The 23,932-nt window shown below is 48.3% G+C and overlaps 1 protein-coding gene across 1 annotated transcript; it reads right to left on the reverse strand.

Moving 5' to 3' along the window:
* Window positions 1-15,192: 15,192 nt before the first annotated feature.
* On the reverse strand, window positions 15,193-21,413 carry COPRS (coordinator of PRMT5 and differentiation stimulator). The gene is made up of 4 exons (XM_044248359.1): window positions 21,278-21,413; window positions 19,064-19,130; window positions 16,034-16,255; window positions 15,193-15,620 (listed from the first exon to the last, which is right to left on the reverse strand). Exons 1-4 carry the CDS (start codon window positions 21,374-21,376, stop codon window positions 15,451-15,453), a joined length of 558 nt encoding a protein of 185 aa, XP_044104294.1. The 5' UTR covers window positions 21,377-21,413; the 3' UTR covers window positions 15,193-15,450.
* Window positions 21,414-23,932: the final 2,519 nt, after the last annotated feature.

Below are 23,932 nucleotides of genomic sequence, written 5' to 3' on the forward strand. Positions count from 1 at the left end.
ATACAGGGCATTTAGAAAGTACTAGAAATACTGTCTTTGCTAAGTTAGGCGCTGGGCACTGGGTATTTATTTTGCTTATTTTTCTTTAAACGAACCCCATGCATTATATACACTCATGTGTGTATATAAAGTATTTCAAATTCAAAAATAAAACTTCCAGAAAAAATCTCTTTGGCGAGCTGCTGCTGGTTATGTAGAAGGGCCCCTACCCGCCCCCTCCCTGAACCTGGCGGCCTGCCCAGCTCTGACCGGCCCTGTCCCACTGATTGTGAATGCCCCCCAGAAGGAGGGAGGGGAGCAGGCACTGGCTGGCCTGGAAATGGAAGGACAGAAAAGAACATGCAGCTCTGAAGTCAGAAGAATGAGTTCAAGTGCCGTCATGGCCACTGATGGACTGCATGACTCTGACAAGTAAGTAAAATCTGAGATTCAGTGTCACTTGTAAAAGGAGCATAAGCTGAGAGCCGAGGCTCTTCTCTCTGAATCTTTAGCACAATAGGATCTTGTGTGGCACAGAGTTAAATAAACATACTTCAAACACCCAGACTCATCATGAGAAAAACATCCAACGGATTCTAATAGTGGGCCATCCTCCAAAACACCTGACCAGTTCTCCGTGAAAACCGTCAAGGTCAACAAAAACAGGAAGTCACCAAAAGGACAAATGCTGTCGGGTGCTGCTTATGGGAAGTACCTAGAATAGTCAGATTCACAGAGAAAACGGGACAGGGGGCGCCAGTTGGAAGAGCCTGCGATTCTCCAGCTCAGGGTCATGAGCTCAAGCTCCACGCAGGGTGTAAAGACGACTGAAAAAATAAATAAATAAGCTTTTTTAAAAAAGAAAGAAAGAAAGTAGTGTAGAGGTTACCATGGGCTGGGAGGAGGGAGACTAACAGGGGGTCCGGGGTTTCATCGGCAGTGACGACAAAGTTCTGAAGTTGGACAGTGTGATGACTGTTCAACAGTGGGAATGTACTTAAGCTGTACGCCGGAAAAGGGTTAAACTGTGTGTTTTGTGGGTTTCACCGCAATTAAAAAATAAATAAACTGGATAAAAAATGTGACACTGTCACAACAGTAGCCAGGCAAAGCCTAAAAAGACCTAATAATTAAATGTAACATGGTTTCCTGGATGGGATCCTGGAACAGAAAAAGACATTAGGCAAAACCTAGGAAAATCTAAATAAACTATAGGCTTTAGTTCATCACAATGCGTCATCGCTTCATTCATTGTAACGGAAGTATCACATTAACGTAAGATGTTAGTAAAAAGGGAGACCATGCATGGGGTGCGTGGAAACTCTCTCAACTGTCTTCTCAGTTTTTTTGAAAATCTAAAATTAAAGTCTATTAATTGAAGTTATATATAAATAAAGCTATTTATGTAAATCCATATAATTATAGATGAAATTACAAAATAGAAAACCTTATAGACACACACATATATTTAAGACAAAGGAAGCTTCCTGACATTGAATGTAAGGTATCAGAAGGGAAGGGGGCAAGAAGGGATGTGGGCCAGGTCTTAAGCCTCTGTTTTCGAGACCTTCCTCTCACTGGGGGTCTAGTCACCAGCACAATGGCAAATCCTCACCCATGACATACTCAGTCCATAATCTTGTCGCCCCTGTCCAGCCCACCAACCCAGAAACGATGGCCTTGCCTATAAATTGGTCTCCCTCTGCTCTCCCAAATCTTCCTCCCCCAATCTGTGAGGAATTGATTATTGTTCTTCATTTCATATTTCTTACCAGTGAGGAATTGATTATTGTTCTTCATTTCATATTTCTTACCACCAACACTATACATTTGTCATCTCTTCTTCGAAACCAGACCCAGGGCCTGGCAGACCACTGAGAGGACACAGAGAGGACACCTGAAGAGTGAGCTTCTGCTCCCCACCCCCAGTCATGTGCTCCCTCAAAACAGAGAGTCTTTCAGTACCACAGAGTCACAGAATCTAGGTGGCCACCCACCCCATCAGCCCTTATGTTTCTGAGGAAGGAGCTGAGGCCCAGAGGGTCCATGTGACTTGTCTAAAATCAAGCCGGTTGAAGGCAGAGGGCTGGGATCAGGCCCAAGGATTCCTGAACCCCAGTCTTGTCTCCTATAATGTGCTGCCTTCCTGAATCTGCCATTAAATGCACTTCTGGTTCTGGCAATAGAGCAGACTAGACACTCTGAACTACTTCCTGCTGAAACATTAAATGTGTTGGATGAAATGTTTCACTCCTTTAAAGGCACCAAGTGAGCTGGCAAAAAGGGTCAGAGGCCAAAAAAAGAAGGGAAAGCAGGAACCCGGACAGGATGTGGAAACTGGCTTTCTCCCTGAGGAAACATGCCAAAGCCAAGCAACCTTGAGCTTGGCTTTTCAAGGCCTGGAAGAGAGCATGAAAGGGGAGACAGCCGCTCCCAGTCAAGGTGGAGAATCTGACCGACAGCCTTCTGTCAGGCTGGGCTACCTCCCCAGGACAGGAGTGGGCTAGCAATCAGCTTGTAGAATAAAATTCCCACAGAGTAGCAAGGAAAACTGCCCATGTTAAATAAACATTGAAGTGGGTGGAAAGGGGGGGGGGCTTTCACCCGGAGCATTCTTGAACCACAAGCCAGCTCTCATATTTAAATCCATATAGTGGGCAAAACTCCTCGAGTCAAGTGAGCAAAGCTTTAAGGGGGCAGGAGAGGTGGCCAGAGGAATATCTAGGGGCAGAGAATTCCAGACAGACAGAGGCAATCCCCAACTCAAAGGTCCTAAGGGCCATACCCAGCTTGTTCCAGGAACACGAGCAGGCCTCAGGGCCTGGTGTGGAGAGAGCCAAGGAGAAGATGAAGTCACGGAAGTAACAGGAGACCAGGCTGGACAAGGACTAATGGGCCTGTAAAATTTTAAAATCGTGGACTTTTTCTCCGCAATGCTGAGTCCCCCGAGTTAGAGCCAAGGAGTAAGGTGATCTAACTTACATATTAAGAGGATCACCCAGTGGGGTAAGGGCCACACAACACTGTAAATGTATTTAATGCCACTGCACCATATGTACTTAAAGTGGTAAATTTTATGTTCTGTGTCATTTACCAAAATTTCTTAAAAAAAAAAAAAAGATCATCCTGGCTGCTGTGCTCAGAATATGTGGAATGGAAGCCTGGAGACCCAAACAGAAAGGTATTCCTAGGGCACCTAGGTGGCTCAGTCATTCAGCATCTGCCTTTGGCTCAGGTCATGATCCCAGTGTCCTGGGATCGAGCCCTGCATTAGGCTCCTTGCTCCACGGGAAGCCTGCTTCTCCCTCTCCCACTCCCCCTGCTTGGGTTCCCTCTTTCACTGTGTCTCCGTCAAATAAATAAAATTCTAAAAAAAAAAAAAAAGAAAGAAAGATTGCTATTTCTATTCCTAGCAATCTAGATGAAAAATGATGGTAGCTCCTACAAGGCTGGTAGCAGGATGGGAGATGAGGTCATAGTTCAGATGTGTCTGGAAGCCAAATCAGTTCCTGACATTGGATGTAAGATATCAAAAGGATAGATCACAATGACTCCAAGCTTTCCGGAAGGACCACACTGCCGTCAGATGAATAGGGAGCAGGTTTATAGGACACAATAAGTAGTTGCGATTGGGACTTGCTGGTTTGAGATGTCTACTAGACACTCAAGTGGAAATGTCAAGTGTTGGTGAAAATGTCAGACCAATTGGAACTTTCAAACACTCCTTGGGGGGCACCTGGGTGGTTCCATCTGTTAAGTGTCAGCCTTGGGCTCAGTTCATGATCCCAGGGTCCTGGGATCAAGTCCCACATCAGGCTCCCTGCTCAGTGGGGAGTCTGCTTCTCCCCTCCCTCTGCCCTCCGACGGCTTGTACGCACTCCCTCTCACTCTCTCTCAAATAAATAAATGAAGTCTTTAAAAAATAAAAAACAAAAAATAAAGTAAAAATACTGGAACCACTCCGAAAGCCCTTTGACAGTTTCCTACTAAAGCCAACAGGTGCACCAACTGTGACCCAGCCACTCCACTCCTAGGTGCGTCTGACAGCCAACTGGACATGTGCTCACCAAAAGACACGATTGAGAATACTCAGCATCGGTCCCCATAACAACCCCAAATTGGACAAAATCCATCAACACTAGTTTCAGTAAATCTTCACATATCTTCACATAATGATATATTACCTGGGAATGCAAATAAGCAAGCTACTGCTTTGCAAGAAGACGGATGAATCTCAGGTCACAGAAATAATCTTTGCAGAGTATAAAATCAGACAGAAAGAAAATACAATGCTCGTGGCCGATTTGTTCAACAACAGACAAAACGGGTTCACGCACAAACTTGCACACAAGCGCTCACGGCAGCACTACTCATGATCGCCGAAAGGTAGAAAGGACCCAAGTGGCCATCAGCTGATGAGGTGATGAGTGGATGAAGAAATGTGGTGTAGTGATGTAAAAGAATATTATTTAGCTATCATAAAGGATTATGTTCTAGGACCCGCTACTACATGGAGAGACCTTGACAACATCCTGCTAAGTAAAATAAGCCAGATACAAAAGGCCATATACTGTGGGGCACCTGGGTGGCTCAGTGGGTTAAGTCTCTCCCTTTGGCTCAGGTCAAGATCCCATGGTCCTGGGATCAAGTCCCACATTGGGGGGGGGGGGTCTCTGCTCAGCGGGGAGCCTGCTTCCTCCTCTCTCTCTCTCTGCCTACCTCTCTGCCTACTTATGATCTCTCTCTCTGTGTCAAATAAATAAATAAATAAAATCGTTAAAAAAAAAAAAAAGACCATATACTGTATGATTCCGTTTATATGAAATAAGTGTATCCATCGTGCAAAGATTCCTTGAGCAAAAGGGACAAGTACCAACAATTCTCCCAAGGAGTTTTGCTGCCAAGTGGGGCTGATAAAGTGGGCAGGAGCTCAAGGGGAAGTGGGATAAGAGAGGGTTGTTTTCAGATGGGAGAGATGATCAGGGTTCTTGTGCATACAAGAATAACGAGGAAGGAAAAGGGAAACAGACAAGGAGGGAAAGGTGGGTGGGAGTTGCTTCCACGGCCCCTGAGCGAGGCAGAGGAAAGAGGTCTCGGGCATGGGTGGGGGGTCTGCAGTCAGGCCACCTGCGGGAACAAGCAGGAAGTTGATCATGTGTGTGTCAGAGCTGGGAGCTATAAGGCTATAGTTACGGCCCCCAATTTACCTATGAGCAATTCAAGACTTGGGGAGAAAAGCAGATGGCTCACAAGCACACCACTGGAGGTGGGAGTGGAAGCCAGGCCCACCTGACTGCAGGGCACTATGCCAGACTGCCCGAGAGCCTCGCGTTCGCCTCCCCACTGGGTAAAGGAGCGCTTTCTATGGTCGGCCCTCAAACAGCTTCTCAAAGCGTTAGGAGCGGCACCCTCGGGGCTAAGGAATCTGGGACGTAAGGGACAAGTCTGTTCTTCCACCTTGTCGATGAGCCTTATTGTCTAAAGGACTGTGATTATGCCTCCTCCTCGGCCTCCATCATTCCAGGCTAAAGAATTCCAACCACGGGGCGCCTGGGTGGCTCAGTGGGTTAAGCCGCTGCCTTCGGCTCAGGTCATGATCTCAGAGTCCTGGGATCGAGTCCCGCATCGGGCTCTCTGCTCAGCAGGGAGCCTGCTTCGCTCTCTCTCTCTCTGCCTGCCTCTCTGCCTACTTGTGATTTCTCTCTGTCAAATAAATAAATAAAATCTTTAAAAAAAAAAAAAGAATTCCAACCACGGAGCGTGCCTTGATGGGAAAAGCCCTTCATCGCTCCATTGTCTGGCCCCTTTCCAGTTCTAGTATGTCCTTCTTGGAATGGAGAGGCTGTAACACCAGAAACCACAGTGGTTTCCATTTTGAAGGGCCTTCTGCAAGGACCAGGACCCCATTTATATATTCATACCAGTGGTCCATGGGGCTGCGGCTTGCCCAAGGTCACACAGAGTCAATAATAAAGCCCGGCCGAAAATTCCAGTCTCCGTGATCTCTCCCTCACTCCCAACTGCCTACACACAGGACTCCAGAGGTCCACATTCAGCACCAAGTGACAGGGGACAAAGTCCATCAGCCTGGTTTAGAGCAGAAGCCCTGAAATAGGCAGGCAGCTGGGCTGCTTGATAGAGGGGCTCAGTGATGTCATCTTGGTCCCAATTTCATTCTTTCCTGCCATCCACAGAGTTGTATGTGTTGAACGGCAACTCCCCCCAACACACACACACAAAAATGTGCCCCTCTCCTAACCCCTTGAACCCATGAATATGACCTTATATGGAAAAAAAAAAAGGTCTTTATAGATGCAATGAAGCTAAGGACCTTACAATGAAATCATCCTGGAGTACCAGCTGGGCCCTAAGTCCAACAACAAATATCCTTATAAGAGACAGAAGAGGAGAAAGACCCAGAGAGGAAAGCCACGTGAAGACGAAACCATGACTACAGTGAATGGCTACAAGCCAAGGAATTGGGGGAGCCACCAAAAGCTAAAAGAATCCAAGAACCTCATCTCCTCTAAACCTCCGCAGAGAGCACAGTCCTGCTGATAAGTTGATTTTGAACTTCTGGACTCCAGAATGATGAGAAAATAAATTTCTTTTGTCTTAAGCCACCAGGTTCATGGTAATTTGTTAGGCAGGCTAGGAGACGAACACAGAGGGGGAGAGATTCCACTATGCAGGTGAACTTGGGCCTCCATCCCAGGCCTCATCCCTACCTCCAGGGGTGGAGTTAGCTCTCCCCAGGGTCCACAGGCAGCATGAGAAAGGGGTGGTCTTCCAGAGGAGCAGGATAGATGCAGGAGAGGCAACCAGAACGCACACCTCAGTACCATCTCCTGAGCACTCGGGGATGCTCCCGGAGAGAAAAGCAGAGGAAAGCCAGAGGGTACCTAAGGCATGATTGTCCAACGTTCAGGGTGCGGGGCTGCACAAAGCAGAGGCGTCCTCCAAAGCCTGAGAACAAAGGTGAACATCTGGGACACACGGCACCTTCCTCTACAAACACTGGGTAGGAACATCTCATGAACTGCCAAGATAATTTGCACACCAGAGCCCACCGCATCCACCCAGCTGCCCACACCAGGACCCAGGGTCTCCCCAGGCTCCTTCCCTTCCCTCGCCCTACCCTCACTCCATCCCCACTCCTGCCGGCTCTATATTCGGATCTGTCAGTGTCCCTCCCGCTCCACAGCTGTCACCCTACTTGTGGTCACCGTCCTCTCTTACTAGCTTACAGCCCCAGATACCCTCCCTGCCTTCCCTCTTGGCCCCTCCCGCCATGCTCTCCACCAGGAACTAGAGGGATCTTCTGAAAATGAAGGTCTGCCCGTGTTTCATTCCTGCACCTCTTAAGCCACCTGGGTTCCAGGGCCCCTGGCTCACCTCACATCGCCTTCACAATGTCCCTTGTCAGTTCCCCATATATGTGAGCCCGCTCCCAGCTAGGGCCTGGGCACACACGGTGCCACTGCCTGGACGATCCCTGCCACCACTTGCCTGGCCAAATCCTCAAAGGCTCAGCACCAGGGCCCTCTAGCCTTGGAGGGGACACCCGAGCGTCCCGCCCTTCTTCCGGGTGCCCACTGCATGTTGGGCATGCGCAGTCCTCCAGGGCCACTTCCCTCCCCCTAGGCTCTGAGCCCCCTGAGAGCAGGAACCAGGTCCCCCAACCCTCCAGCCTTCCCACACAGAATATAGCAGGTGTTCAGAAATAAACGGATGAATAAAGATCAAACCTGCATTGCATTTCCTTGCTTTTTCTGAAACAAAATTTGTCCTAGATGTTTGGTACATCTCCGTGTTTCCCATCTTGTGAGAGCAAACACAGAAGCCTAGATAAGGGATCAGAACCTGTCTTTGTGATCTTTGGCCAATTATTCCACCTCCCCGAGCCTCAACTTCTTCTGTAAAATGAGATTTATGAGGCTGACTTTATAAGGAAAACCACCTGATGCACCATATGACAGAGGGAGGATGTGTTTTACTTTCCCTCACATATATGCACACTCTGGCTGAAGTCAGCAAGCATGTACTAAGCACTCACCATAAGCCAGCCTCCCCAGTAGGTGTAGGGGGCAGTTAACAATGGTGACCCTTACCCTAGATTCCACAGCAACCTTTTCTGAGAAACGTCATGTCTAAAATCAGGAGTAAACCCTGCCCGTGAATTCAGGGGGAAGTTTGCCAGCCGGCGGGAGGCCCACTAACAGGATGGTAACCCTGAGCCAGGCTTCACCTCCTCCAGGGCCCCTCACCCAGTGGGTCATGCGGAAGACAGCACGTGGGTCTTTACTGCCACCTGCTGGAAAAATGGAATAGGGTCACGGGCCGCAGCCAGGAGAAACTCCCCTGTCAGCCCAGAATTGCCAAACACATGGCTCTAACTTACATCTGCCCCATTTGTTGAACAGCTAAGAAGTGGTCAGAGGAGATTGTTTTTGAAATCACAATTATCTCACCAGAAATTTAAAAAAAAAAAAAAAAAGGAAAACAAACTGCACCTTGCAATGGTCAGAAATGGAAGTGTCCTTCCTCAGGACATTTCTCCAACTCAAAGGGGAGGACCACAAAATCCTGGAGAGAGATAGCGTCTTCAGAAACCAAGCCTATATTTTACTCCACAGGCCACAGATCCTGGTGGAATTCTGCAAACCTTGGTGCCCCACAACCCCAGGCCCATAAACACCTGCAAGATCTAGCTCAGCCCCGGAACCAGCTCAGTAGAACCTGCCAGAAGCAGCGAAGCCATTTTCCAAAGACCTCCGCTCTGCAGCCAGACTCACTAAGTCAACAAAGTGGGAGCCAGCCCCGCCGCTTGCCTTCCTGTTACACCCTCCAGCTTCTTCTCCCTGGCCGGCCACGCTCACACACATGTGTACGCACACACAGACACAGCCCTCCAGATCCAGCATTTTTAGCTCTTTGGGTGGGGAGTCTACTTGGGGAGAACTGGGAGACAGAATCCAGATAGGCTCCAGCCAGGGTTTAGGGGTTTTTATTCTCTTTTTCCATATTCCAACCATCTTATAAAAAGTTGGGTCCAAGAAGGCAAAGTCTGGAAAAACACAGGTACTGTAGCGCCGCGGTATTTACTTAGCGGATGAGTGCGCTTCCATCTCCCTGGAAGGGGCTCTCAGGTCTCCTCAGGGCAGGTCCTCCGTGCAGACCCTCCGGTTACTTCTATACACAGAGTGGTCATCTGCAGCTTCTACAGTCAACCCACCCAGCCATTCAGACATTTAAGAGCAAAGCTTGTAGGGCACCTGGCTGGCTGTCGTGGAGCGTGCAGCTCTTGATCTCCGGGTTGTGAGTCTGAGTCCCATGTTGCGTGTAGAGATTACTTAAAAATAAAATCTTTAAAAAAAAAAAAAAAAAAAAAGCAAAGCTAGGGGAAGCTCCACCTACCATATCATCCTGTGGTCTCATGATGACCAAACTGCCCCCAGACTAATTTAGGGGTAGAGTGAAAGTGTACATTCCCTCCAGAATTTCCCAAAGGGAAGAAAGTCATAACATATAGTGGAGTCATCAAAAAAATACCCAGAATTATCTATACAAATTGTGAATGGCAAGGTTCTGTTTCTTCTGCTACAGTACAAAAACTGAAAGATTTTCATCCAGAGAGAAATATAAAAACAGGGGTGCCTGGGTGGCTCAGTTGTTAGGCGTCTGCCTTCAGCTCAGGTTCCCAGGGTCCTGGGATCGAGCCCTGCATTGGGCTCCCTGCTCCTCGGGAAGCCTGCTTCTCTCTCTCCCACTCCCCCTGCTTCTGTTCTCTCTCACTGTGTCTCTCTCTGCCAAATAAATAAATAAAATCTTAAAATATATATATATATATATATATATATATATATAAAAACAAAGAGGGGCGCGTGGGTGGCTCAGTCAATTAAGCATCTGCCTTCAGCTCAGGTTATGATCCAGGGTTCTGGGATCCAGCCCTGCATCAGGCTCCCTGCTCAGCGGGGAGCCTTCTCTCTCCCTCTGCCATTCCCCCTGCTCATGCTCTCTGTTTCAAATAAATAAAATCTTAAAAAAAAAAAAAAAAAAGAAGCATCAACATCTATCACTCTCTGAGGATCTAACTCCCAGAGACACAGCAGGAAGCAGGGCTCACGTGTCTTCTCTTTCTTCTCACAACCCAAGGGATTGGGGGAAGGGGGGTGGAGGATCCTTCTTTCCCTCCAAATTTCTTCAAGACACATAGTCTTTTGATCCAAAATCCCCTTGCCTCTTTACAAGGAAAAGGAAGAAAGGAAGGGAGGGAGGCAGGGTAAGAGGAAGGGAGGGAAAAGAGAAAGAAACATTTAAAAACAAAGTAAGTCCCTTTTTGTAAAACAAAAGATAGAAAAATGTCTTGGTTGTCTTCAACCCTGTCACATGCCCCCAGTGAGGCAATGAACAGCATGCCTGCTCGGAGAAGAGGGCGGGCGTGAGAGAAATAAAGGCACATCACAAACGTCCTCCAGTCACTTGAAAAACACGTCTTTACTCTCCTTTCCCTCACTCAAAACTTTGCAGCAGTCAGTTGTGACTCTTTTCTGGGCAAACGATACTGCTTTCAAGAAATGTCAGAATAAAAAAGCTATCAGACACATGAAAAAATGCTCATCATCATTAGCCCTCAGGGAGATTCAAATTAAAACCACATTGAGATATCACCTTACACCAGTTAGAATGGCCCAAATTAACAAAACAGGAAACAACATGTGTTGGAGAAGATGTGGAGAAAGGGGAACCCTCTTACACTGTTGGTGGGAATGCAAGTTGGTGCAGCCTTTTTGGAGAACAGTGTGGAGATTCCTCAAGAAATTAAAAATAGAGCTTCCCTACGACCCTGCAATTGCACTCCTGGGTATTTACCCCAAAGATACAGATGTCGTGAAAAGAAGGGCCATCTGTACCCCAATGTTTATAGCAGCAATGGCCACAGTCGCCAAACTATGGAAAGAACCAAGATGCCCTTCAACGGATGAATGGATAAGGAAGATGTGGTCCATATACACTATGGAGTATTATGCCTCCATCAGAAAGGACGAATATCCAACTTTTGTAGCAACATGGACGGGACTGGAAGAGATTATGCTGAGTGAAATCAGTCAAGCAGAGAGTGTCAATTATCATATGGTTTCACTCATTTGTGGAGCATAACCAATAGCATGGAGGACAAGGGGCGTTAGAGAGGAGTAGGGAATTTGGGTAAATTGGAAGGGGAGGTGAACCATGAGAGACTCTGGACTCTGAAAAACAGTCTGAGGGGTTTGAAGTGGCGGGGGGGGCGGTGGGAGGTTGGAGTACCAGGTGGTGGGTATTATAGAGGGCACAGCTTGCATGGAGCACTGGGTGTGGTGAAAAAATAATGAATACTGTTTTTCTGAAAATAAATAAATTCGGAGGAAAAAAAAAAAAAAAAGCTTCTCTTTTGTTCCTCCTAACAATCCCTTAGCACCTACATTTCTCCAGTGGCTTCTGTCCACTTCTGTGGACTCTTCCCAGGCTAGCTCACATCTCATCCTGAGGGAAGCTGGCTGGGAGGCACCATTGCCCAACCCTCACCCCACCCCCCAGTCAAGAAAAACCAGAGTGCCAAAGGCAGCAGGTCAAGTAGCCGCATGAATCCCCCAAAATGTTTAAGCCTGAAATGCCCATGCTCCCCACCCCGCACCTGCCCCAAGTCAGTACATTACACAAACACTTTCTTACTCCCGCATCCCAGAAAGTCCTTATAAGCCTTCACCTTACTTGGTGTCTCTCTATAAAAGAGGACTGTCTGTCCTCCTTCCTTTTTTTCTTTAATATTTTATTTATGACAGAGAGAGACACAGCAAGAGAGAACACAAGTGCATAGGGGACCTGGAGTGGGAGAAGCAGGCTCCCCGCTGAGCAGGGAGCCTGATACAGGGCTCGATGCCAGGACCCTGGAATCATGACCTGAGCTAAAGGCCTACGCTTAACAGCTCAGCCACCCACGCGCCCTGCCAACCCCCTTTCTTACAACTCTCTTCTTAGATTTGGTTTGTGAGGCACCCATCCTCCCCTGGGTTTCCTCCTCCTCCCTGCCCCAGCCTGGCTCTGGGATCCCACCCTTCCATCTAACCTTTCGTTGCTAATACGCCACAAGGTCCTGTCCTTGGCCCTCTCCTTCCTACTAGCCTTCACAGAACAAGTTCAACTTCCGTCAGTCAGCGCTGCAACACCTACAAAACCTCAAAGATCCCCACCACATTCCTTCCCCTCCCTCCTGCCCTCTCTCCTCCTCTCCCTTTTCTGATTCCAGACACACATATGCAATTGCCTGTTGATTATTTAGCTAGAAACAAAGAGCCGGAGGGGAGGAAGAGAAGATTGCTAGTCTTCTATATTTGAAGGACAGAACCACAGAGCAGACCAGGACCAAATGGGTAAATTCCAACTTAATACAAGGCAGAATTTTCTAACAAAGAGCACTAGCCAGCAGTGGATGGGCCCCTTCTGAGGTACTGAGCTCCCCACGACTAGAAGTGGGCAGAGAGAATTCCTACACATAGTACAAGCCCAAACTAAGCAACATCTAAGTTCACATTTCCCCATGAGATTGACACTTCTCAGCTCAGCATTCAGGGATTTGAACAGACAGAAGTTTTGCTGGTGTTTTGTTTTGTTTTTCATTTTCTTGAGTACCTAAAAATTGGAATTCTTCATTATAGGACACTGGTTAGAAATCATTGCAATATTTCCTTTTATTCCATTATTTTTTAAATAACCACAATTTTGTCTATCCAACAATTTATCCTACAAACTCATTTGTCATACATACTCTATAGTTTGAAGAGAACAAAAATTACTTGGTCATTGATTGAAGGCTTTCACATTAAAGCATGGTTGGGAGGTGCCTGGGTGGCTCAATGGGTTAAATAAAGCCTCTGCCTTCAGCTCAGGTCATGATCTCGGGTCTTGGAATCCAGCCCCACATCGGGCTCTCTGCTCAGTGGGGAGCCTGCTTCCCCCTCTCTCTCTTTTCCTGTCTCTCTGCCTACTTGTGATCTGTCAAATAAATAAATAAATCTTTAAAAAAAAAAAAAAAACATGGCTGGAAAACTCACTGCTTCTGGACACTTCTCTGTTCCATTCCTATAAGTTACTTTTTAAAAATTAAAAAAAAAAAAGGAATCCTAATTGAATCCTAACCTAATCTAACACAAAGGCTTTTGGAAAGTTCTTATTTTTAGAAGTTTTTCAAGGGGCGCCTGGGTGGCTCAGTCGGTTAGGCATTTGACTCTTGGTTTCGGCTCAGATCCTGATCTCAGAGTCGTGGGATCAAGCCCCACATCTGGCTCCACACTCAGCATAGAGTCTGCTTGAGATTCTCTCCCTCTCCCTCTGCCCCTTCCTGCTACTTGCGTACACTCTAATAAATAAAATCTTTCAAAAAAAAAAAAAAAAGAAGAAGGAACTCCCTGCAATTCCATCACATAATCGTTTCCATTTGTTCGTGTTAGTCCTTGTCACTTGCATATGCAACGTTTTCATCTTTACAGTATTATCAGAGCAGCTTTATGATATGTATTTTCATTAGTATTTTTCCATTTCATTACTTTTTCCCTCTTACTTCCCACCTCACCCCAAGATAACCAATGTTCACAGCCTGGAGAATTACCTTCTACATCTCTCTGTGCTTGGCTCACCCAATGAGGGGTGGGGGTGAGGGTCACCAGAACACTATTTGCATCAGAAGAACTGACTAAGCTCCCTCTTTCTCTTGCCCTCCTGACATACCCAAATTTCTACATCCTTCCTCCAGTAGACCCTACTGCCCTCTTACCCACTTTGTTGGAAACAACCTAAAGGAGGAACCGCAAAGATTAACTACTACAAAATGAAAGTATCCTAGACTTTCAGCTGCTCCTTGGATCACAGCAGCAGGACCTGGTGAAGCTCCTTTGCTCAGCCTCTCACGCACATGGGCTTTTCCTACCCCATTTTCTTCCCTCCTTCCAACACCCATATACTCCCCCACCTCATGACTTGTACCTCTATTCACTTTTAGTTTCAGCTGCCTTGCTGCTCCAGCTCATGCATGGGCCAACACATCCCATCAACAGCACAGCCTTGCCGTTCTGCCATCTATCCTCCTCAAGCCCCCAACATTTTTGGCTCAGTTTCTCAAGTTCATGTTTTCACACCAAAATGCTCATTTTCACACTGGTCTAATCAGCTACAGTCACTGGGATGAGGAGGAGGAGGAGGAAAGAAAGAGTTGTGTGGTGATATGGTCTATGACTGTCCCTTTAGCAACGGTGGTAGAGGGAACATTTTTTTCTCCCTGGGACAGTTTTGGTCAGGAGGCCCCTCACAGCGAAAGCCACCACTGTCCCTCATAAGGTTCTGCCCTGCTCACACACTTCGTAGGGCACACACTTTGTTCACACACTTTGTTCTTGATTCAACTCCAAGAGGGAGGCACGGAGGTAAGAAGCAATCCCAGAGCCGGCCAGAGAGGCAAAGGCAACTTAGGCTGGTGCATCACAGACCTGCCAAGGCACAGCCCCAGAACCCACCTCCAGGCTGGTACTCACAAGGGGTTGAGCAGCTGAGGAAAGCACACCTCAGACTCATGTGTGGGGTTACGGCATGGCTCTGCCACTTCCTGGCTCTGGGATCTTGCCGAAGTCAAAACATTTTGAGTCTTGTTTTCCTCATCTCTAAAACGACACAATTTAGGGGTGCCTGGCTGGCTCAGTCAGGGGGAGTGTGCAACTCTTGATTTCAGGGTTGTGAGTTCAAGTTCCACGTTGGGTGTAGAGATTACTTACAAATAAAATCTTGAAAAAATAAAATAAGGCCATTTTTTAAAAATGTGACTTCATGTAGTAATTGTAAAGAGCAAACTATTAAATGGAAAATAAGGTTCAAAATCCTTTCATCAATTGAGAGCTATATAATTGCTGGTTTAATTTATTTGCCATTTCGTGTTCTAGCTGAAAGCCCTTGTTAAGTAAATGGTCAACTCTTCATCAACAGGAATAGAAACCAGCTACCAAGTCACCAACATGACTTGGATTCTACTCTCTGGCCAAAAAATTATTTTCTTCCATAGAGTAATTTTAAGGGTCCAAGTACGTCCAATCTTACAATGTAAGCTAGGGACTTTAACTGAAGAAATAAGGCTGTGCTGGTAAGTATCCAATTAAAAAAAGGGGGGGTAGTAAACAAAAGCGTATCTAATTTTTCTACCTTTATTTATAAAGAACACAACTCCTCCTGACACAGACACAAACACTCACATGTCCCAAGGAGGACCTCATGAAAAACAACAACAACAGAACTGGAGGACATCGGGGCCTTAGTTAACACCAGTCTGTGTTTCCGAGTCAGGGATCACTGGGAATGTGTCCTCAAATGTGACCTCTCACCTCAATGAAAGGAAGAGAGACCTTCATCTGGAGGGCAGGCCCACCCACCAAGCAAACAGCTGCAGACTCAATCTTCAGCATCATCAAACTGTCCCGTTTCGAAGACCATCTTGGAATAATGGGGTATCAGCGGAGGTGGATGGTGCCAACTGGGGTCATAGACCATGTCCCCTTGCGGGGCACAGCACACCCAAGGTTTGACCTCTTGAGAAATGCAACCCTGGATGTCATCAGCATCTGCAAGCAGTTTAAAGAAAAAAAAAAAATTAAAGGCAGGAGGGGAGGGGAGACAGACATTTGCAGTTCAAAAGCACACACACAGAGCCCTCCTTGGATTGCCGTCTGTCTGAGGACCCCCCCTGGGTGGTGCTTCTCAGAGCAGAGCCCTTAGCAGTGCAGAGGCTGCAAATGCAGAAGACAGCACTTCTCTCTGCAGCTGCTAGATTCACACAGATATTTTAAGAGTCAACTGCAAAATTTGCATTTTTTTTTCCAATATGAAGAGAAGCTGTCACAGACCTTTCAGCCCTGTACCAGGTATCAGGCTAAGCTCAGAGACTGGGTCCGTCTTCCAAACTGCCTGCCTTTGGGGTAATACAGTAGGAGGCTCTCCGAACCTTGGTCTAGGACCCTAGATACGCCATACCTACCATACGGATTCCCTTGATCTGCCTTCAACTCCAAGTCCCAGTCCTCATTAAAAAGATCAGCAGCCTGTTCCTTGGGTGGACGGTCGGACACGCCTTCTGACAGCTCCCAGGTATTCAGGTCCCCGTCAGAATCCTCATCATCCACAGCAAACCCTTCCTCTTCCGAGTGGGTGCCCTCACCATGGGTAGGACTACCATTAGGGATGCTCTGTGCTCCACTGGCTAAGAAATCAACAGAAGGAAGAAGGTCTGAAAAAACCACTAGCAACAATACAAGGCTACTTGGGTGCTTGGCAAATGTCTGGCAGACTTACTGAGAGGGCAAGAGTGAAACAAGGGTACAGAGTTCCTTAGCCACCTGAACACTTAAAAAAAAAGTTCTGGGGCGCCTGGGTGGCTCAGTGGGTTAAGCCGCTGCCTTCGGCTCAGGTCATGATCTCAGGGTCCTGGGATCGAGGCCCGCATCGGGCTCTCTGCTCAGCGGGGAGCCTGCTTCCTCCTCTCTCTCTGCCTGCCTCTCTGCCTGCTTGTGATCTCTCTCTGTCAAATAAATAAAATAAAAATCTTTTAAAAAAAAAAAAAAGTTCTGTTTATCTTTCTCAAACAAGGGCTGATCGTTTTTTCAATAAAACATTTTGCCTTAAATGAGGCAATTGCAAAGTCTTGTAATTCACACAGGGAATCAAGCAAATTAATTATAGTTTATGTGTTTTGGTAGTTTACAGGTAATTGAGGCAAAGGGCATGTGGACAAATGACAAGCTTTCACAATACAAACTTGAATTTGTACTCTTCTATTTCTGTTCATCCTCAGGGAGTACAGGGCAAGGGGACAGCAAGAGGAAAGCGGGCAGAAGGGCAGAACCCATCCAGTCACAAGAGACAGCCACGTCTCCTCCTCCCAATACTGGGGAGGGCTGGAAGGTATCATTTCAAAAGGTCTCAAAATAATGGAAGAAAGTCTGGGGGAAGATAACGGACCTCCCAGCACACTGAGCTATGGTGATGGCAGGTCAGAGCTGGGAAAAGAATTAGCCTAAACACAGCTATGCTACTAACACTGTAAAATAATGGTAGCTATAAGCAAAAAAAACAATAGTTCAGGGCATGCGTTTTGAAGCCAGACTACCCCGGTCTGAATGCCAGTTGTGCCAATTATTATTGTGTGACTAAGTGGAAATGGACTCCAACAAGCCCTCCAGAACTTAAAACACATGGGGCGCCTGAGTGGCTCAAAGCCTCTGCCTTCAGCTCAGGTCATGATCCTGGGGTCCTGGGATCAAACCCTGCATCAGGCTCTCTGCTCAGCAGGGAGCCTGCTTCCCTTCCTCTCTGCCTCTCTGCCTACCTGCGATCTCTAGCTGTCAAATAAATAAAATCTTTAAAAAGAAAAAAAAAAAAAGAACTTAAAACACAGAACTAGCACACAGCCCAGCCAATTCCCCTCTTAAACAGATATCCCAAAGAATTGAAAACAGGTATTTAAACAAGACTGATACAAAAATATTCTCGACAGCACTGTTTGCGACCACCAGAAGGTGGAAACAACCCAAATAAATGCCCATCCACAGGATGAATAAATGAATAACCAAGCAAGATGTAGTGCATCCAGATGATGGAAAGATTCAGCCATAAAAAGGAATGTACTGATTCATGCTCCATGAATGAATCTTGGAAATATTATGCTGAGCAAAACAAGCCAGACATAAAAGGTTACACAGGATATCATGCAACTCACATGCACCTGTCCAGGACTGGGAAATCCATGGAGACAGAAAGCTGATGGTCGCCAGGGGCTCGGGGAAGGGGGTGTAGCTACTTATCCGGTACAGGGTTTCCTCGTGGGGTGATGAAAATGTTCAGGAACTAAGCCATGCTGGTTACACAGTGTTGGGACTAAATGCCACTGAACTATATGCTTTAAAATTGCTAAATGTACACCTTATATGTGTTTGACCACATTTTTAATTTTTTACTCTGTGCCTCAGTTTTCCCATCTGTAAATATGAAGACAAGACTATTGTGAGAGTTGTTTGTTTGAAAAAAAGGGCTAACTGGGATGCCTGGGTGGCTCAGTCAGTTAAACCACTGCCTTTGGCTCAGGTCATGGTCCCAGGGTCTTGGGATCGAGTCCCAAGTCCAGCTCCTTGCTCAGCAGGGAGCCTGCTTCTCTCTCCACCTCTGCCTGCCACTCTGCCTGCTTGTGTGTGCTTGAGCGCGCGCGTGTGCTCTTTCTTCCTCTCTCTCTCTCTGACAAATAAATAAATAAATAAAACCTTAAATAAAAGAAAAGAAAAAAGAAAAAAAGGGCTAATAGGAAAAGAAACGCTTTGAATTGTCCCTGGCCCTGATTCTGCAAGTGTCAGTTACGACCATACCTACATGCCGGCACAGTGCCTTTTCCGGACCAGCACTAAGGAATTCCTGTGATGATGGTAATTTTCTCTCATCTGTGCTCCAACAGGCTAGCTAGCAAGAGCCACGTGGGACTGCTGAGCACTTGAAATGTGGCTAAAGTGAATAGGGAACTGAGGTTTTCATTGTGTTTAATTATAATTTGCTTAGATTTAAAGAGTACCAGTAGCTGGTGGCTATTACAGCTCCAGATCCTCCCACCCAACCTCAGAACCAGCCTCTGACGTTAAGCATTATTATCCCCATTTTAAAGAGGAAGAAAGGATAAGTGACTTATCTAAGGCCTCAAAACTCAAGCCCAGGACTCTGAGCTGGAGCTCAAAGTGAAAATAATGTTGCCTGGCTCCAAAGCCCACGCTGCCCTAAGCTGCCTTTCTCAGGAGAAGGAAAGGGTTTGAACACAAGGTCATGACCTCCTTAATGGAAGCTCCAGAGGGGCTACCACAGAGGGGCACTGTGGAAACACTGGGCAGAAAACACAACTCAGCAGCAAAGAGAACTGGGTGGGAAGAGGAGGCCAACAAGATGAAGCGATGGTCCCTCTCTTCCTCACTCCCTTGGTCTTGTCCCCACATCCAACCCCACCCCACCCTCACCGTCTCCACCGGCTACTTGCCTAGCCGATCCATCACCTTCTCGGCCTCTTGCTCCTGCCCAGAATGGTCGGCGAGGGCAAAGCTGGCCTGCAAGAAGGAGAGATGGTTACCCAGGACTTGGATTTGTGTGGGGTGTCCCCGGGATTAAGCTACCATCTCGCACCCTCACCTCTGTGAGGATGGGGCTGTGGCTCTGCAACCCCCATTTCTGCTTTGCCCTATGAGCAGCGGCAAGGCCTGAGGGGGAAGGGCGTTTCTCCCTCCTAGTCCTGTGGACACCACCCCAGTGACACTCGGCCCCCAGCGACACTCGGGGCCCCGTGGCACCCTCCTACAGGGGCAGCTCCATCCAGTTTAGAGTTTGCCAACCTCCTCTTTGGGCCCTCTTGTCAGGCGTCCGAAGCCCAGGCCCTCAGGCCCCCTCCTGTGCCTTCGGAGACCCCAGCCGTGGCTGTGGGCAGCGCCGCCCCCTCAGAAGTTGGAACTTCAGCTCTGCGAAGCCTCCCCTCTGAGCCTGTAAATTGTAATCATTCCAACCTCATTCCTTCGTTCCCTAAGCCCTCGGTTCGTTGGTAGCCATTTCCTGCAGTTGCTACGTGCACCATGTTCATTTTTACCTTTCCAGTGACTTCATTTTCTAGCAAATTCTGTCTCCTGATACATGGGGGCAAGAGAGCTGTAACTCTTTAGTGATGCTGAAGGAAAGTCTTCTTCCCTTACTGCCAACCATCTGCTTCTCTGCTCCCATCACTCAAAAGTTCCTGAAATCCCATCACCTCCAAGATCGCTTTGTAAATAGAACAGGAAATGTTCACAGCCTGCGTATTAAAGATCTGGTTTCAATCCTGGCTCTGTCATTCATTCAGAGTGTGACCTCCGAGAGATAACCTCAATCACCATGCCTGGGATTCCTTCTCCAGAAATTGGGGATAACTGTTCTGACCTTGCAGGGGGCTTATGATGAGATAACACTTATGACAACACCTGGCACCCTGCAGGAATGGAATACCAGTAGAGTTTAAACCCACCTTCTTTGCTCCTACCTCTAAAGTGCACTTGGCACCTGCCCCAATTAGCTCATGACCTAGTCCTCCCTTAATGAATAAGTTGTACCTCCTGTAGTCAGTGACAACCCTTGGTCACAGCTACAGGTCAGCTGGCGGCATCTCTCATGTGCACCACTGCGGTAGGTCCCTGCCCTCCCCACTCACCCACCCTGCCCAGCCTTAACAGTATCAACCACCACTCTGCTCAAAAATCTTCAACAGCCCTCCACGTGGGCACATAAAATTGGCCATGGCATTCACACCAACCCATCATCGCCCCTCAACCTGTTGAGCATAGTCCTCTCCCCTTGCCCTGAGGCTGTGCCCCCAAGCTCCCACCCATTTGCTCTGTCCTTCTTCATCTCCCCACCTCTGCAGGCGCCACCAACCTGTCCCCTTGGAGAGGAAGCCCGCATCCTTCCTGCTACATCCTGATGGAATCACTATCATCCTATGCGCACTCCAAAGTAATTTGTGTATAAGTCTATCACTGCATTTTTGTTATCTTACTCGGGTTTAGTACCATCTCTGATGCTTAAACAAGCATTCCTGTCCTCTCTCCCATTAACAGCCGCGTCTATCGTGGCACGGCAGGACACTAGGCGCCGGGTTAAAAGCACTCAGCAGAGAGCTCCTCATGGAGCTCACCATCCAGCAGGACTGACTGTAAACAGGGACAGGTGATAACAGTAATAACGGTCTTTTGAAACAGCAGGAGCTGTCTGGCGCGCAAATGAAAACAAGTTTCTGGAACCCCTGCGTCAAGCCGGGCCTTGGGTTTCAGTAAACAGAAAAGGAGAGCGCGCCTCAGACGTCATGTGGTGCTCAGGATGAGCCGTGCATCCCCACCCGTGGTCCCAGGTCCAGCGGGGACAGCGCGCAGCTCCCACCTGGCCCTGGCCCAGGCCCCCGGCAGCGGCCCCCAGTTCTCGGCCATCGGCATCACCTCCCATTCAGCGAGTACGCAGAGGCGCCCCCGCGATGGCCGGCCCGCCCCCCGCTCGCCCCCCCCCCCACGTCCTAGGCAGCCGCAGCCCGGCAGTTTCCAACACCAGCGCGCGCCCAAACGGCGTTCCTCCGGCCCCGCGGCCCCCGCCCCGCCCCGCCCCGCCTCGCCTCGCCCCGCCTCGCCCGGCCAGCGAGCTCCGCAACTTCCCGCCCCGCGCCGCTGCCGGCGGCCGCGCTCACCCCCGGGCTGGGGGGCGACTCCCGCGCGCTCGGCACTGACGGACCCCGAGGCGGCTCAGCAGCTCCCGGCCCCCGGACTCCGGCGGCCTGACGGTCCATGCCTGGCGGCCCGCGGCTCGGCGCCCTGGACGCTGCTCGGCCACGTGACGCGCCCGCCTGGCTGCCAGCCCGAGGATACGCCGCGGAGGGGCCAATCAGCCGGGGGTGCTGCGGCCGAGGGGGGCGGGACCCAGGTCACGAGGAAGCCAGGGGCGGGGCGGCGCGGGAGAGGCGGGGCGCGCGCGACAGCCTCAGCCTCCTACCTACGGGTCCCGGGATCGGATTTTCGTAGCTCCGGCCGGTGCCGGTCCCAGCTGACGGCTAGCTGGGTCTGCGGTGCCGGCTGGGATCCCTACCCCACCACGCTGGGTGTGCTTCGGCCACCGAACCTCGAATTCCTGTTAGGTCATTCAATCACCCGAGTCTACCTGCTAAGTCTACAAAGCTCAGTTCTCAAAAGTTTGAATGCATTTGAGCTCCAACCTCAATTCACTCTCCATCACAGGTGTTTGTAGAACTCTGGCTGGAATGGGACCATAACCCACCCACAAATGGATGTGCCCGGGGATTCTCCACCCTAAATTATGATAGTTCTTATAAAGGTAATGGATTAGAAACCAGGACAGATGATGAAAACAATGTGCACACACCATACAACAGTCCCCATAACCCTGAACATTCTGTGCTGTCACAGTAGCTTATTCTGGGCTCTTGGTTTTTTGTTTGTTTGATTAGAAACCAGGACAGATGATGAAAACAATGTGCACACACCATACAACAGTCCCCATAACCCTGAACATTCTGTGCTGTCACAGTAGCTTATTCTGGGCTCTTGGTTTTTTGTTTGTTTGTTTTGTTTTTTAAAGATTTTATTTATTTATTTGACAGAGAGAGATCACAAGTAGGCATAGAGACAGGCAGAGAGAGAGAGAGGAGGAAGCAGGCTCCCTGCTGAGCAGACTCCATCCCAGGACCCTGAGATCATGACCTGAGCCGAAGGCAGCAGCTTAACCCACTGAGCCACCCAGGCGCCCTGTTTTTTTTAATGCTCAAAGCCTGACCCTCTACAGCCAGAGGGCAGCAGCAGATGGGCAGGGCCTGATTTGGGGACAAATCCAAAGTCACCCTTCCCTGCCTTCCCCCAGACTGCCTAAACTCTCCATAACAAACCTGCTCAGGGCGTGACAATCATTTTAACAATGAAGTAGCAGGAAAGTGAGAAACTGGGATTCCTGCTCACAAGGACAATCTTTTGGGACACTAGAGAGGTTATTCCTTCATCTCCCTCAAAAAATATCACCCATAAGACATTTGAAAACATAGTGTACAGGAGGAATGGGCAGAACAGGTGAAGGTCAGTGGGAGACCCAGGCTTACAGTCATGGAATGAATAAATTATGGGGCAGAAGGTACAGTATAGGAAATATAGTCAGTGATACTGTAGTGGACTTGTATGAGGACAGATGGGAGCTACACTTGTGGTGAGCGCAGCTAACATATGGAGTTGTTGAATGGACTGTGTTGTACACCTGAAACTGATGTTCACATTGTGTCAACTACACTCAAATTTATAATTTTTTTTAAAGATTTTATTTATTTGACAGAAATCACAAGTAGGCAGAGAGAGAGGGAAGCAGGCTCCCCGCTGAGCAGAGAGCCCGATGCGGGACTCGATCCCAGGACCCTGAGACCATGACCTGAGCCGAAGGCAGCGGCCCAACCCACTGAGCCACCCAGGCACCCTCAAATTTATAATTTTAAATAAAAATTTTTCCTGGGGCACCTGAGTGGCTCAGTGGGTTGAGCCTCTGCCTTCGGCTCGGGTCACGATCCTGGAGTCCTGGGATGGAGCCCCGCATCAGGCTCTCTGCTCAGCAGACAGCCTGCTTCCCCTATTCTCTGCCTGCCTCTCTGCCTACATGTGATCTCTCTGTCAAATAAATAAAATCTTTTTAAAAAATGTCCTAAAGCAGAGTCTAATATAGGAATTTATTATGTAATAAAAGTAGTACCACAAGGGTGCCTGGGTGGTCCATTTAGTTAAGCATCTGACTCAACTGCTGCATGCCTTCAGCTCAGGTCATGATCTCAGGGTCGTGAAACTGAGCCCCATGACAGGTACCCCACTCAACGGGGGGTTCTGCTTGAAATTCTCTCCCTCTGCACCTCCCACTCATGAGCTCCCTCTCTAAAAATTATATAAATCTTTTTTAAAAGGTGGGGGGGGCACACCTGAGTGGCTCAGTCGACTGGACATCTGCCTTTGGCTCAGGTCATGATCCCAGGGTCCCAGCATTAAGCCGCAAACTGGAGTCCCCACTAGGCAGGTAGTCTGCTTTTGCTTCCCCCCCGCCCCTCTCCCTGCTCATGTGCGCTTTCTCTCAAATAAATTGAATCTTTAAAAAAAAAGTACCACAAATTAATAGAGAGAAAAATGACTGGCCACAGTGTTGCAGAAAATTTAGTTAACTCCTTGGGGGAAAAAAATGAGTTGTCTTCAGCAAGAGGAAGAGTTTTCAATGAAAGAAATCATACACACACCAAACTATCCTCTGGGAATCAAAACCACCACAAAAAACCAAACAAACAAAAGAAAAAAAAAAAAAAACCTGGGGC

This window comes from Neovison vison, chromosome 5 (genome assembly GCF_020171115.1).
Source record: "Neovison vison isolate M4711 chromosome 5, ASM_NN_V1, whole genome shotgun sequence".
NCBI lineage: Eukaryota > Metazoa > Chordata > Mammalia > Carnivora > Mustelidae > Neogale > Neogale vison.

Bases quoted from the DNA above. Each gene is read 5' to 3' on its own strand.
- COPRS (XM_044248359.1), bottom strand. From the start codon at position 21,376: ATGGACCGTCAGGCCGCCGGAGTCCGGGGGCCGGGAGCTGCTGAGCCG. The intron at 16,256-19,063 runs GCAAGTAGCCGG...TTGATTTCTTAG, and splicing joins GAAGGTGATGGATCGGCTAG to CCAGTGGAGCACAGAGCATC. The intron at 15,621-16,033 runs GTAGGTATGGCG...AACTGCTTGCAG, and splicing joins AGATCAAGGGAATCCGTATG to ATGCTGATGACATCCAGGGT.